This window comes from Zeugodacus cucurbitae, chromosome 4 (genome assembly GCF_028554725.1).
Source record: "Zeugodacus cucurbitae isolate PBARC_wt_2022May chromosome 4, idZeuCucr1.2, whole genome shotgun sequence".
Lineage (NCBI taxonomy): Eukaryota > Metazoa > Arthropoda > Insecta > Diptera > Tephritidae > Zeugodacus > Zeugodacus cucurbitae.
In genome coordinates, this window is record NC_071669.1 from 50,083,239 (window position 1) to 50,099,266 (window position 16,028).

Below are 16,028 nucleotides of genomic sequence, written 5' to 3' on the forward strand. Positions count from 1 at the left end.
ATTTCTGATGATTTATCAATTATTGCCCAATTACACAATTTCTGATGTGTATCTTTGGATTTAGTAGAACGACGCCTGATGTGAAAATTAGTCACATGTCAAAAAATTGTACAGAAAACCCATTTGATTCCATTGTACTCACTTGGTTAAAAAAAAACAAAACTTTTTTCTGTACCCACACGAGTACAATGGGATCGAATGGGTTAAGTACGGCCAGTCTATTACAGCAATTGCATTTTGCTACTCTCCTGCTTAGCGAGTTAATATTCATAAACAATGTTTATATTATCGTTTGCATTCGTATGAAGAGTCAATTATATAGATCACCTTTATGTAGAGCAGCTTTTAATCGAAACGCAATACTGTTATGACCCAAGAAATGTTAAGAAGATTAAGTAAATAATTTATATTGATTGTTGATTGTTTTTATACGATATTTTCGCCAAGCTAGTTTATCAATATTTTTATAGTTCCAACGAATAGTACTTATTTTTCAAACGATTTAATGGCTGTGGATTGACAATATGGCATATCATAACAATAATTCGAAGCGTATAATGGGATATGCACACATATTAGAACCAGAAATTATGGGATTTAATATGTAATTAAAACTAACTAAGTTATTAAGTTCCAACTTTTACCCTTTTCAATTAGAAAGCAATGTTGTATAATTTTTTTGTCAAGTGCTCAATCAGATATGTTACAGTTAAGGTATTACTGCATGCAAATTGAATGTATACTTGTGCATATGTATGTATGTAAGTATGTATGTGAGTAGCGTAGTTTTAATTCCTACAATGTAATCAAATGTAAACATTGTTACATGCACGTGGATTTCAGGTATTTATGACATTTTAATTACGAACTCAAAAGTGATTCCCAGAAGCGCCATCAATTACCATTGAAATATTTGCACTCAAGTGGGATTTGTTTTTTAAATTGTAATTACTTAAGCAATTACTACCATTACTTAAACTCGCTACTAACCTGAGAGTCCTTCAAGCCCAGCCGTTCGGCCAATTTCTTGCGATCCGGTTTGCTTATATATTTCTGCTGCTGAAATCGTTTCTCCAAACCTTTGCGCTGGGAATCTGTGCAATTACAACAAAAAACAACAACACATAAATCAAAGTGACCACAGAAGTGTGAAGTAATGTACCGTTATTTAGATTACATGGAATGTCTCAACACTTACCGGAGAATACGGCACGACGCATCATACCACGACGTGGCTTGCCACGCGTCGAATGCGCCCAAGGGAAGCCTTGACCAGGTGGCAGGGGAAACACTTGCGCACCAACTGCAAGAGGGGAAAGAGAGAGAGAAGTGGAATAATGTGAGAAATTACATTTTGCGGCGGAAACGGAAGTGCGTGGGAAATGCATTAACAACAAATCCAACAACAACATCATGCATGTATTTGTTGTTGTAGTTGTGTAAGTAGTGGGAAGTAGTAACGCGCAGTGGGAGCTTGTTAGAGTAGACTTAGGTTACTGTTGCATTTAATTGTTGCATGCCACACACACCACTGCACCCAAACCGTAAGAGTGTGTGTGCGTGCGACAATGTGTTGACAAGTGCAACAACACAACAACACCAGTTGCGGACATTAGTCAAATTCTATTACCGACATGCCACAAAATGTGGCAAGTGCCCACAACATACCCACAACAGTTATGGCGCCCCTACTAAATATGAATGCCACACACACACACCTAGTTGGTAAAATAACAACAACAACACACTCACCACTCATGTAGGGATTTCTGCAATGCGCCAACAGTGAATGCAAATGCGGATGTTGCAAGCTATGTGGCAGGAATGGCGTTGGCCGGCTAGGCAATGGTTTTGCTATCACTTGATGTCCAGCCGGTTGACCGGGCAATGGCGAATGGTGTGGTGGCATGTGTGCTTGTAGTTGATGTGCGGGCGTTTGCAGGTGTGTTGACGCCAGTTGTTGTTGTTGTTGCTGCTGCTGTTTCTCCTGTGCTAAATTTAGTCTTCGATTATTATTATCTTCGAGCGCATTGCCGCAATCATTGTGACCACCACCGCCAACAACAACAACACCACTTTCATAGGGACGTCCATCGATTGTATTGGTGATGTTATTGTTGTTACTATTACTGCCACTACCACTGCCGCCGGTGCCGGTGGAGTGATTGTCGCTATCACTGATGGTGCTGCCCGGTGATGAGGACGCCGCTGCTGCGGTTTGCGGCTGACAACTATTGCCATTGGCGGCGCCGATGGTGTTCAACTGATGCGGCGGCAGGTGTGGATGGTGCGCGAGGTGCGGGTGTGCATGTGCCAGGGGATGCGTGTGTGGATGGTGTGTCAGGAATGCGGAATGTGGGAAGTGTGTGTGATGTATGAAATTTTGTTGTAAGTAAGGCCAAATATGTTGCGGCTGAATGAATTCTGTGGAGGAGAGAGAGAAGGGAAAATAAATATAAGTTTTAGTTAATCATTTATGTCTTAGAATGTAGATACTACAATATTAAAAATTTATTTTTGAAAATAAGAATGCGAAAAATATGAAAGGGACCCAGGACAGTCGGGTCTACCTAATTGGAACAGACACGGCTTTTTATACGATCAAATTCTGTCAACTAGGCAGTATTTTTTAAACTTATTTGGAGAATATTTTCCATCGTTCTAATCCTCATTGAAATCGGTTTCGATAAAAAATGTTCGACCGAATGCTCGGAGTCCAAAATCAATTTCAGTCCGTTAGCTTTACTATCAAAGTTTAATTTAATTTAATTTAAGCACCTCAGATGTTGCCACAGAAACAAGGTCTTACGTCTGAAAACACTTAATACTCTAGTTGCGAATCGAATCCAGGAGAGTTGTCGGTTCTTTGCTTACCCCAAGTCTTATATCGAATGAGGGAATGAGGGTAATGAAACACGTTTGCTTGCGATGAAATTTAAGACCTGTTGTCAAGACATGTGTGTATGAAATTGAAAATTAAAGGGTAGAGAATGGTTTCAGATAATTCTGAGATAATGTGTAGGAATTGCTCAACTTGATCATTACTAGGACGGTAAACCAGAGACTTGTCTCCAAATGTCGTACTTATTTGTGTCAGAAATGGATATGAGATTCCTATTGCTCAACTAATCCAAGTCAACAGAATTCTGCTTATTATAACTCAAAGTAATGAAAGACCTTCAATTCAAATATGTATAATATGATCTTATTGGATAGGCTTAGTAGACATTGGGATAATTTTGTCTGTAACTATTTTAGCTACTGACTCGAAAAAATGCACCAAAAAGTATTTAACTGACACTAAAATCTCATTAGCGCACAAAAGTCATGCATTAAATCTCACAGAAAGTTAAATTCCCCACACATACATACATACACTTGTTTTCAATTGCATATGGCTCTGTAACATCCTCGTTAAAATGGCGTTTCGCAAAAGATTAAACGTGCCGTAAAATAAGCTGCCAACTAAAATTCAAAATCTCACATTTGCACACACACACATCTCTGAAGCAAAGTGAACATGTGAGTTACAAACGTGAGTGGAACACACAGCACAAACATACAGAACACGGCTGCAGCACTAAAGAGGCGTTAATACGTTAATTGTTTCTGTCTAATCGAATTAAAATCACAAGCGATACCCCCCGCCACCCACAGGCGCATGAAAGCTCAATTGAAAGTACACATTGTGTAGGCGCTGTGAAGAATGTGCCTGTTTTTGTTAAAGGTATACTGATGCTGATGTAGTACCCGACGGTAAAAACAGAATATCCGACGGCCATAGTTGCTTAGAAATAATACCAGTCTTGAATTGGTGCGTTTGAAGAAAGCGTTGAGTTTTTCATTAGAATTAACTTCGAATCTAAGTTGGTATATGTCTACCAATACATTGAGTCTGGAGATGTTAATCCAATAAAAAGATTTCTCAAGGTCTTCACAATAGAGCAGGGATCCACTACTAGGGATGCAACACCAATTTGTTTTCTTATTGTTAATGACATTTCTACTTTGAACAAAGACAAAGAGACCATTTTTTTGAAGAATTTGGCTCGTATTCTAGAACTCTTTGAAGTATTAAAAATATATTTTATTTCTGTTGAAACCATTTATTCGTCGGCGCAAGAAAACATAGCTATAGGCTATAATTCATTCAGCCTTGCAGATCTTAATATCATAATATATATCTGTATAAGTATTTATTTTGGTTTGATAAGAACAAATAATCACCAAAGGTGATTAAATATTAAAATAATTTCATGGAAAATCTAACAATCTACAACTTGTTTCTTGAGCAAAAGTGATTAATGATCTCAAAGGTCTTTTCGAGAACATTCTATATGGGCATGAAATGGATTTTTATCGGCGATACTTATTATATAAAGATTATCATCTTAAGTCAGGTTTAATCTAAATGTTTACTGTTGTTGCGGCTACATAGTCTTTTGTCAAAAAAAAAAATCCGAATTCGTTCCGATTACGTAAACCTGACTGTCATGAGAAGTAGTCTTTTAGGTTGGAACTTCTTTGATAAGACCTCGTAACAACAGCAACTTACTAACCTTTTGAATTTATATTAAGAATATGCCATTTGATCAGAAAAATATTGCTGACATTTGATATGTGGCTAATTCATCAAACCCTTCTGGTGTTGTAAATATATTTCTGAAGCGACCAGTAAATCCATAATTAATGTTGTAACTACACCACTATTGATCCGTTTTTCATCGGTTTAAAAACAGTTTAGGAACCGCACTTCAGAACTACTCATTTTTCAAGCTACTCTAATTTAATATCAGAATTTCACCTTTCATATTCACCATACATACACACTTTATATGTACGGACTCGTATATACATACATATATCAACGCTTGTGGTTTCGCACATCCAATCGCAGTTGACGCGTCTTTCAACAGTTCCTGAGTGTAGACATCATATTATATAATCATATGTGTATTTATATATATACACCTTTTGTTCGTTTGTTAATTCAAGCGCTCTCTATGTTTGTTGTTGCTGCTTTTGTTTTGGGCTGTTTAATTAGAGAAATCTCTAAAGACTTGAAAAGTTTTCACACAATGCCACATAATGGCGTTACTTGAGGTGATGGCTTTGAGTGTGTGGTGTGTGTGGGTGACTGCGACGCCGGAAGCGCACTCCATCCACATTTTAGCCGTTCAACTTCAAAGCGTCGGCATTTTAATGCCTCGAAGTGTGAATCACATCATTTACAAGCACAAACACATTTGCCTGCCTGAGCATATGTATACATATAAGTGATTGTGTTAAATTTACGTAAATATGCAGAAGTGCTCATATGGTTGTGAACGCTTTATGTCCTGTCAAGTGTTATTGTTTGTTTGGCTTAATAATTATTATGGTTTTGTGACTTGGCACTTCAAAATTGAAAAGCGTCGACTTGGTCTTGTGGTGAATCCTTTTAACGGCTAATGAATGGTTGCTTGGGTATTTTTAGGGTTTAAGAGAGGGCATTCAAATATGTATATACATATATGATTAAGGATATATGGAAGCGTGGTGATTTTTGAAATCTTGAAAAAAGTTAAACCTTAAATGGTTTTAGGAAAACAATAAAATATTTAATTTTGAATATCAAAAAGTATTCCACATGCTTTCAAAATCTTCTAAGATATTTGTTAAATTTTCGTTTACTCCTGCAAATCATAATGTTAGAAGATCTCAAGGCTATCTTTTCTCAAAGCTAAAGGCTAACTTATCAATCACCCGACTTAATACTTTAAGAATTGGCTTGGTTCTTATGATAGTAGGTTTCGGGTCCATTCACCATTATTCGGTCTATTTTTATTCGAGGATGTGGGTCACTTGAATTAACTATGAAATTAATTTTGTCGGATTTTAAAAATTTATTGTGTGTAAATCCTCAAATTAAATCAAATATTAAATTCTAATGTTAAGTCAACCCCTCTATATGGTTGCGAAACATGGAATTTCGCAGCCCCTGGCACCCAAAAGCTGCAAGTTTTCACAAACCGATATCTTGGCAAGCATTGCCGCATTTTCTGGCACTTCACCGTCTCTAACACGGACTTATGGTCATGCACAAACCAAACACTACTCTGAGCCGGAATTGTCGAAATAAAATGGCGCTGGCTCGGGCATGTTCTGAGACGAGATCCAGATCAAATCACGCGAAACGCTATTGTCTAGCATCCACCAGACAGTCGAAGGAAAGGCCGACCCACTCCAACTCCGATTAGTATCAAATATATGGAATTTATAACCGTGTCTTTTAGAGGTTAGATTTAATAATAACATTTTGGTGAGATCAAAGCGGTTCCTCCTTTCATAGAGTAGCGTTATGGAAGGCCGTCGGATTGTTGAAAACTTTTCTGATGACGTCTACATGGCATATATGTTTAAGTACACTGAAAAATATTGTGTTTAGGAATCGTCGTGTTAGCACCTGAAGTACGTCTTTTTATAAATGGTCTGACTCAACCCATATCGCTTTTGAAATGATAATCTAGACTCCTACAATCATAAAATATTTTTCAATGGTCATTGAACTGCTATTGATTTGGTTACCCAAGGTTTTCCCATATTTCGCACAACGCCGTTAGAATATTGGTAGATTTGTAAGCAGAAATTGGATCAAGTCTCATTAGATTAAATACTAATCACTTCCATAAAAATATTAACAAATGATTATGACTTAAATTAACTTCTGTTACCCGAAAGTAATGTAAAAAATTACATATTTTGGGTAATAATAATCCCATTAAATGCGAGTAAACCGCCTTGCAACTGCTGGTGGCACGCGACCATTCCTCTGTATGGTGAGAATTTTGACAAATTCACAAAGAATCATTGCGAATAATCATGAAAATTTATTGCACAAAACTCAATAAAACCCATTCAATACCAATTAATCTCAACTCGTCCAGCCCACTGATTTGCCTGACAAAACTACCGGTACACAAAGGAACGAAAAAACGTTAAAACAAAAACAAAAAACCAACGAATATAATATTATCTGCGTATAATGACAACAATAAAAAAATAATACCCGAATAAAGGAAACAATAATTTTGGCATTCGAAATGCTGTGGGATAAAGAGACACAATGAGTGATAGATAATTCGTTACGCCTCCTTTTGTTGAGGCCTTAAAAAAGTAGCAAAAATAGCAACTGGCGGGCAGAGGCACAGAAGCAAAGGAACAGGAACAACGAATTAACCCTCAAAACGAGCGACCACAACACGAGCACTCATACATCGTGTATCAAGGCAAGAGGCGCGTATAACAGTAGCGCCGCAGAATTGCAGGAAGTGCTTAGGAGCTGGAACTGGTTATACGCATTTGCTTTGGTTACTTTGGTTGTGTTTTCATTGGAGGATTTATGAGCGAACGCAATAACATACCGCACGCAATAATTTAAACATGATTAGGAGTGCGAGTGTTATTACAGCCTCCAGCCCGGCGGGCTTATGGCCCTAAATGTAAAACGAAATCGAAAGACAACAAAAGCGCAGTGGCACTAACCGCGAGAGAGATAGAGAGTTTGCATTGTAGTTTGAATAAAAATTGAAACAGCTAATCCGGCGACCAAGTCTAAAGCGGTAAACTATTAAGTGCAACCAAAATAAAGCGGAATAACCGTTTGTATCGATTTATTATAATGAACTGTTGCAATATTTTCCTAAGCGCCAAGCTATTCATTGACTGCGAGGGGTGAAGTGCTGCTGAGCATCTCCGTTGTGCTGCCAAATGTATTTAGTTCTTTGAAAAGGATTTGTTTGTTTTTGGTATTAGTTGCAGGCAAATTAGTTCCAATGATTTTTTATCGTATTTAATTGACTGAAAATTTTATTGGAACTCAAATGGTATTAGAAAACATATCAGTTATCATTGGAAAGGCATTGGATCTTTAGGATCACGCGCAATTTATTTTAATTCAAAATTATGAGTGCATACTTTTCGGAGATAATAAGAAAGAGGCATATATTTTCTTAAAAAAGTACCTATATATAAACATAGTAGTTTGAGATATTTTGAAAAAAGATAGATTTTTCTATATGCAATCCTAAGTAGAATTTAGGCAAAGGTATACAGTCTTTTATGAAAGCCTCTTAAAACGAAGTACACAGTAACGATCGGCTACCAAAATCTTCAAGTTATGTTTAAATGAGGGATTTAGAAAAGTATTCTTCGTTTTGCCCACATCTCTCAAAATGGATTTCCACATAATGGAAGAACTTCAAAGTCCTAAGTTACCTCAGGACTCAGGAAAATTGATAAAAAACAATAAAGCAGACCGCTCTGGCTTCGCACGGGTTTAAACAAACATTTCAAATGTTATAAGTTTTTACGTACTTATACACTCTCTCCCATACATATGTATGTACTTTCCCGTTTCTTGCGTGGATTCATTTAAAAAAAGGAAAATGAGGGCAATTCGAACATGAAATTCTATTTTAATTGCAATGAGCTAAAACTTGATTACGACCTCTAGTCTTTGGTGTCCGATGTCTTTCTCTTCGATTATGAAGGCATTGGGAACGCTTAGAGTTCGACGCCCTAGTGCGAGCTTGTATATTTCTAATATTTTGTTCTTCAAGCCACTGCACACGTTCCGTACTCGACTCTCAAGCGCGTACTTGAAAGTTTTGAAATTTTGTTCAGCAAACAGCAGCGAGCGTTCTTTACTCGACTCTCTGGCACGCGATTGCGATGCGAAGAGAATGACTTGCAAGACGATTTTCAGTTTCAGATTAAGATTCTTCATCACGGAGTTTTTTTGATACCCTCATATGGGAACTATTTCCACAAAGCTTTCCAATTGTTAAAGAATTTTTGAAATCGGCACAGTAGTTTTTGAGTTTATTCATTACAAACATACATACAAATCTTTTCTCTTTATAGAGTAGTATAGATGATAGATGGTGTAGGATGTTAATGTTCTTTCATCGAAATCATTTAAGAGTTGTGCTAGCACCTCTATACTCCTTTCCTTTATATGAGACCTACTTATAGGCATAAATGAACAAAAATGATAAAAATTTCCGGATGGATGTTTAATGAGCTAGATGAAAATACTAAGAAAACTTTCAGTATTAAGACAGGGTGTTCCAAAGATTATCATATATACACCTTCATAGGAGTCATGTTCCAAGTTAAGCCAGGATAATTAAAAATGGCTGATACATAAATAGTAGCTTCCTATTAAATCTAATGTCTTTATTTGGCCAATTTTGTACTCTGTGCGTTGGCCGAAAATCCTCCATAGAAGTTTGGAAATTGTTTAACAATGTACAAGTACTTCACTCAGATATTTCAATCGAAAATGATACCAGACTAAATGCTAATCGTCATTGTACTAAAACAAGTAAGACACAAGTGATCGAGAAGTTCTTATAAAGTTGGGTCTAACCAAAGAATTGGTGTAGGTTATCGGTTGTCATCTCGAAATGTGTGTTATAAAATTGTCGGTGGCTTTAAAACAGTGGATAACATGAAATGGGAAATTCTAGAAAATATGGATTTTTATTGATTAAAATCATGAAGTTTTTTCATCATTGTGATTTGAAGACAGTTGTCGCCACAATAATATCACAATTATCAGCACAAATATCACTTGCTTTAAGTCTTAAAAGATCTGCTATTACACTAATATGCTTACCATTTCTCACTCTCACACCTTCGCGTGTATCACCCAAAATCGCCGAAACACTAAATTTCAATATCGGTTTGGTGTTGTTATCCTTCAAAATCGTGGTCTCTTTCTCCTCGACTTTCGGCAATCTGAGCGCCTCACTTTCATGCAGATCCATATCATCGTCACGTTCTGGATCTAGTTCTGTATCATCCATATCATCATCGATACCGATGTCGGGTTCATCGTCATCGTCCTCTACACTATCAACACTCTCACTGCCACCATTCACACCACTCAAATGACAACACTTATCACATTTAAAATTGTTTTCGCGACGCAACATTTCGTCACTATTATAATTCTTCGTATTCATCATTTGTGCGAAATTACCACAACGATTGCAACACAATTCGACACGTTCACCGATACGGCCGCCGTCGGCTGGACTAAGACCATTTCTACTGACCTCCATATTGTCCGTTAAACGATCGTACGACTGATCGATTGTGGTACCGTTTGGCGTTGAGTCTTCTTCGTGTGTTGCCGAAATCGCGGAGCCACGGCTGAGCAACATTTTTGGGGGTCTTGGGGCCGTTACATACGGTAAAATCGCGTCGGTAACACTATATTCGCGCGTGTAGTTAACAAATGTAGCGTCTTCAATGTTTGATTGTGATTCGGTGAGCGGATTAACCGTTAGAACGCAGTTACTAGGTAACGGTACGGGGTTTTCAGTACGAGGTTAACTGTTTTTTGTTGTCCAAAAGCTCAACTAGCATGCCAAACGAACACACGAGTCGCGCGGTACCAATAACGGGCTCACGTCTTTTTTGTTACGCATTCACTTTGAAGAAGAAGAAGAAACCGCTTGCGTAAGCCGTGCAAATGCGGCAAGGACTAAATTACTACTGAAACCATATTGGATGCGAGTTGCGCGTAACTGCTATTCGGTTGACTGACTGCCTCTGGTGGACGACTCGCAATGGCTTGCTGGCGTTTGGTGGTGTTGTTGGCAGGATGCCAGTTAGTTAAGGGATGCTTAACGGTGGTTGGTCTATTTCTCCTGCCCGCTGTGTCACAGCTATATTAACGTGTGTGAGTGTGCTTGTTTGGCGGTGGCAAGTGCCACATGTTTTGTACATACATACATATATACTTTGTGTGGCAACACTCTTCTGCTTCACGGCGCCTTCTGTCCATTATGTACTTGCGCACTTAATACATTTATGTAATTGTTTATGTATTTTATTTATTTGTGTGGCAGTTAAGGTAACCTCCATTGTGCGCTTTATTGTCGTTCGACTTTTGCTTGTTGTTGTATAATAGCTGTGCACTGTTGTTGCTCCTGTTGCTTTTACGCTGGCCATTGGTGGTGTTGATGTTGCTGTTGTTGTTATGTTTTGATTTGATTTTATTCGTGTGTTATAACAATAAAATATTAATTTTCTTGTAAAGTGGATATAACAATATTTGGATGTGTGAGATTTTCCGGTGTGCTATGCGGCGCTGTGTGTGTGGGAAGGGAGGGGCGGAATGTATGATGTTGGCTTTACTAAAAATATGGATATCTCACTTAACGGCTTACCGTTAATGCTTGAAGTGTATGTGTGGGAATATAATATTTTTATAAAATTTATTTATTTATGTTTAAATAATGAGAAAAAAAACATATCGTGAAGAAAATAATGATTTCGATAATTTTAAAACCATTTTACTAGAATCCAAAAAATCATATTTTTGATTTTTTGTTTTATTTTAATTACTTTTTTTCATTAAAAAATATTTATATTTGGAAAATATAATTTAAATATAATCTAACAAAATTTTATTGAGAAAGTTTTTAAGGTTTATGTTATTATAGTTTTTTGAAAAGCATTATCATCATGACCTCTAGTGACGTTTAACTAACCATCAAGTAAGGACTTATTAGATTTATAATAAATTTTGAGATTCTATAACTCTTAAAACTCAACTACTTTTAGTTCGAATCAGAAGAAACTACGGAATATTTAATTTCAATCGTCTGAATTCTAGGCTTTTTCCAAGACAAAGCACTTACGTTTCGTCATCTGCGGCCAACATTATACCGATTCTATTTACCTTGTTTCTTGAGATGAAATCTAAAAGGTCTTGGTCTTGTGATATTTACTACTGACATTTTGTTTAACTGAATTAGGTAAGGTTAAGGGGTTACATGGGTTTTGACGGATAAAAAAGGCTTATTTTCACTATTTATTTAAGTAAAAATTATTTATTTAATTCAAATTTATTTCTGTCTTATAGATACATATTTAAAGAATAATTTCTGAAATTTTCAAAAAAAAAATTAAAACTCCTACATTGAGACGTCATTTCCGGTGACCACCGCGTCCGCGTTGTCGGCATAACTCCTGACAGGATAATGAAATGAAAAAACAAAATAAGTGTTCTAGGTAAAACCATAAATTCGTGCTTGAACGAAGGAAAGAAAAAAAAACTGAAAATTGGAATTTTGGCAGACATATTTCCAAAAAAAATAAAAATTTCGGTCAAATTTGCTTGACATTTTGTTTTTTTTTTTTTTTTTAAATAGTTGTAATTGAAAAAAGAAAAAATCTTTCGTTCAAGCACGAGTAAATTGTATCTCGAACACCTATGCAAAATTTCATGTAACCCCTTAAGGGGTTATATACAGTTAGAATTTTCAAAAAATCGTTTTTTTTTATTTCATTTTCTTAATGTACATATATTTAAGAATACATACAGAAAATTTCATATCGTTCCGGTGAATATTTTCAAAGTTACAAGCAAATGAAAAATTTGAAAAGGCGTTTCAGAGTGCTTGGAAGTACAAGGTCCAAACATAAAGCGCGTTTTTTCTCAAAATGGTGTTTTCAAAGGCGGTGACCAACATTACTCGAAAACGGCTAGACCGATTAGTCTCAAATTTTAACACGACCTTCTTAAATATATATTTTAGTAATTAATCGAAGATTTTTTCTCTCCGATAAATATTTTTCTTTTTTTATAAACAATTTAAGGCCGAAATTTCGGTGAAAAATCGATTTTTTTTTTTTGAGAAACCGCCATTTTGTCAAAAAATTATTATTTTGCTTATTTCTTCGATTAATTACTAGAATTAACATTATTTTAACGAAATCTGTTTGGTTTTTTAATTTCGGATGATCCAGTTCCGAGATATAGTGGTCACCGCAAAACGTCTTTTTTGAGAGGAGCTCCTGGAGATCAGCTGTAGCTCTTTTTCAAATAAATATTTTTACTGGTACTAAGTCTTAAAATACAGTTAAAAGATACCATAATATGTGTATAAATTTTTGGATCAATGAATTAGGATCAATGAATTAAAAGTTTTCTCAGAAAAAAATCTGGAAAATTCACTTTTTTTCGGCCGTCTAACTGTATACAACCCCTTAAGTTAAATTGGATTCAATAGCTGAAGATAATTGAATCCCAGGCATCGCCAAGTGACTTGAACTCAAAAAATCAGCTTCGTCTTTTTTTTAACTCTTTTTTCAGGTTCTCCTTGAGGTTTTAATATATGAAAACCGAATAGGTTTGGCCTTGATATAGCAAAGGCAAGGCAGTGAAGAAGATTGAGATGATTTAACCATGTCGTCTCCCAAGCAGCTTTTACAAATGTTATCTGGATTTGTATTTTTTGTGGACACGAATTTGTTTATCATGAAACATCTTGATTTTAAAAATATCAAAAAATGAACACAAGAAATGAAGGTCGACATTTTTTTAGGACAAATATATATTAGTCTTAACTCAAATTTGAAGTGATAATAATTTCAAAGTCCTAAGTATCCTGGTTGATTTTAAAGCTGCCTATAGACAACATTGGGCATGAAAAGGTTAATAGTGAGACTAACTTACTTATATTACTTACTTTCTTTTGTTCACGAAAGTCACCAAAAAAACCCTTCGGAGACCATACAATATTCTCTGAGGAAAGTAAAAATATGTTCCATCAATTCCTATAGAAAGTATATGGATCATGGGTAGTATATGTACATTAGTCTTAAGATGTTGTAAAATCGAAGAATATCCAATTAAATATTCAAAACCCTCTTTCTTGTCTTACAACAGGTAATTTTCTAAATAGGTAAAAACAACATCAAATATATCGCTTCGTATATCAATATCGTCTTAAAACTAAATATAAAATAAAAATTCTTTCGATAATTAAAAACACATTCACATAATTTTTGCTTTCTCCGTTATACGAGCTATCTTCGGATCAATTTCAAAATAATAATTTGGGATCTATGTATATGATCTATGAACTATTTAAACAGGGAGAGCGTGCAAACATTGCTTTTGGATATATTGAATATTTAGAATATTCGAATTTACGTTTTGTGGTATTGTCGCCATTGTTTTCACAAGCATCCAATTCAATATAATTATAAGATAAGCTCGACTCATCTGAAGGCTGAGGTGGTATGAGATAATCAAAACAAAAGAAGGGAAACTTTCGGAAATTGGAGAGAATGGATCTGAGAAGTTATATGTAAAGAAGCGTTTATTTTGTGACCAAACTATGAAGGAGGAAAGTACTAAGTTATCAGATAGTTGGTTATGGTCTAAAATGTATGATTTTCTTCCTTAAAAAATCCATGCTATTCAATATTAAAAAACATGTAATTAAAATGAGTTTCATATGTAACTTGTGGAAAAAAGTATCATTTGTACCAAGTAATATGCATTCTAATGGCATTTCTTCAACATTTTGCACTGTTCCACTTATCCATTTGCCCCCTTGGACAGCGAGTAACATAAGTCGTCATATTTAACAAAGCATTTCAACATTATGAACTTTTATTATCACCACAAATTAGTTGTAGCATGTCTTATTTACTCAGAGTTCAGCACAAGTACTCTGGCAGCACAGAGTGCTGATGCTGAGTACTCACACAGTGACCTCTCACTTCCTGCTGTCGACGCTGCAGCGCTCGCACTCACAGCGCGCACACAACAAACACACACACACAAGCAGCGATATAAATACAGTTAGTGCATATACTATACATATAGCAAACGAGGAGCATGTCGGCAGCTGTTGTAGGAAGTCAGCAAAGTAAGTCATAAGCCAACAGCAGACACTTGTCCCAAGCATGAGAGTAAATACAAGTGAATGGCCTTGCGCGTTTCCTACGAGTGCCTTTGTGAGTGTGTGTGTGTGACTACTTGAAATTTATTTAATGCGAATGTCCATTTTGCTGTTTATTTTTATTCCGCTCTAGTATTGTTCTAGCAATAGAATTGCACTCACACACACGCAAACGCTGTAAAAGCTAACTGCTGAGCGCACACTCATACACACACACATGGAGAGTATGGCTCGCAAGTAACGAGTGGCAACAACCCTTATAAGTATGTAGCCTTGCAAGTGTCAGCACGCGCATAAGAATACTGAATGTGAATGTGTGTGTGTTAGTCTACGAATATTCGTAGAGGGCGTGGTCTCTCAATGCTCAACTCAGCTCAGTAGCACACACAATAATAATAAGTATAAGGATAATACAAACAATGGCCACACTCTTTAGTGTGTTTTATTGCTCGAACTCGTTGACTATACTTCTAGCCGTTGTTACCGTTATGATGGTCGTTGCTGCGTGGCCTATTTGCTGGCGCAGCCAAGGTTTCAGTTCCTCGGTTCTGCATGTTTGTTTTGTGTTGATATAAACTGATTTTGCATGGTGTTGGGTTTTTAGGCTCCTTCGCAACATGTTGCTCAGGGTATAATAATTGTGTTCTCCTAACGGTTCTTAGCCGCATCAGGATAGGCTCAAAGCGCTTCTGCGATACGTATGGGTAATCTTTGCGATCCATATCTAGTAGTCTCCTGGCATTCCAACCAGTGCCAGTCCACTTTTAACTGTCCAAGTGAAATCCATCGCGAAACCTATCGCGAAGGTCAGCCATTTTAACCTAATCTAACCAAACTAAAGGTTTTTGTAAACGCTGAAACTAATCGAGATTTATCTCGATAAATATCAAACTGATCAAGATGACGAGACGAATTGAGTTCCGGATGTCTGTGTGTCCGTCTTAACTAAATTTTTCTGAAAATTTTGATTATAAGTTTTCAAGACCCCAGATATCGAATGAGCGAAGCGCGGTTCCTGATTATATACCGAAAACAGTTTCCAATCTGTAAGATATAATAATGAAAGTGCGCATTCTCTTCCTATAATAATAAGAAGTGATGCTAAAAATGTATAATATATATCCCTTAGCCCCTATATATCTATTATAACGGATTTCGAATTGGTGTTTCGATATTTCAATGAATGTGGACATATTTTTCTGGTCATACTATGGTTCTCCGTTAAATATAAAGTGAATAAAATGGGTCCAGGCCTTGGTCCGATTCCTAAACCAC

General features: G+C 36.3%; 1 protein-coding gene across 1 annotated transcript in view; it reads right to left on the reverse strand.

Annotated features, from left to right (window-relative positions):
* The window catches only part of LOC105210514 (uncharacterized), a 38,358-nt gene extending 27,813 nt beyond the window's left edge, over window positions 1-10,545 (reverse strand). Inside the window, exons 1-4 of the mRNA XM_011181524.3 lie at window positions 9,662-10,545; window positions 1,753-2,424; window positions 1,199-1,303; window positions 991-1,094 (exon numbers count right to left, since the gene is read on the reverse strand). Of these exons, the coding sequence (XP_011179826.3) occupies window positions 991-1,094; window positions 1,199-1,303; window positions 1,753-2,424; window positions 9,662-10,211 (1,431 nt within the window). The 5' untranslated portion in view covers window positions 10,212-10,545. The remainder of the gene's footprint in view (window positions 1-990; window positions 1,095-1,198; window positions 1,304-1,752; window positions 2,425-9,661) is intronic.
* Window positions 10,546-16,028: the final 5,483 nt, after the last annotated feature.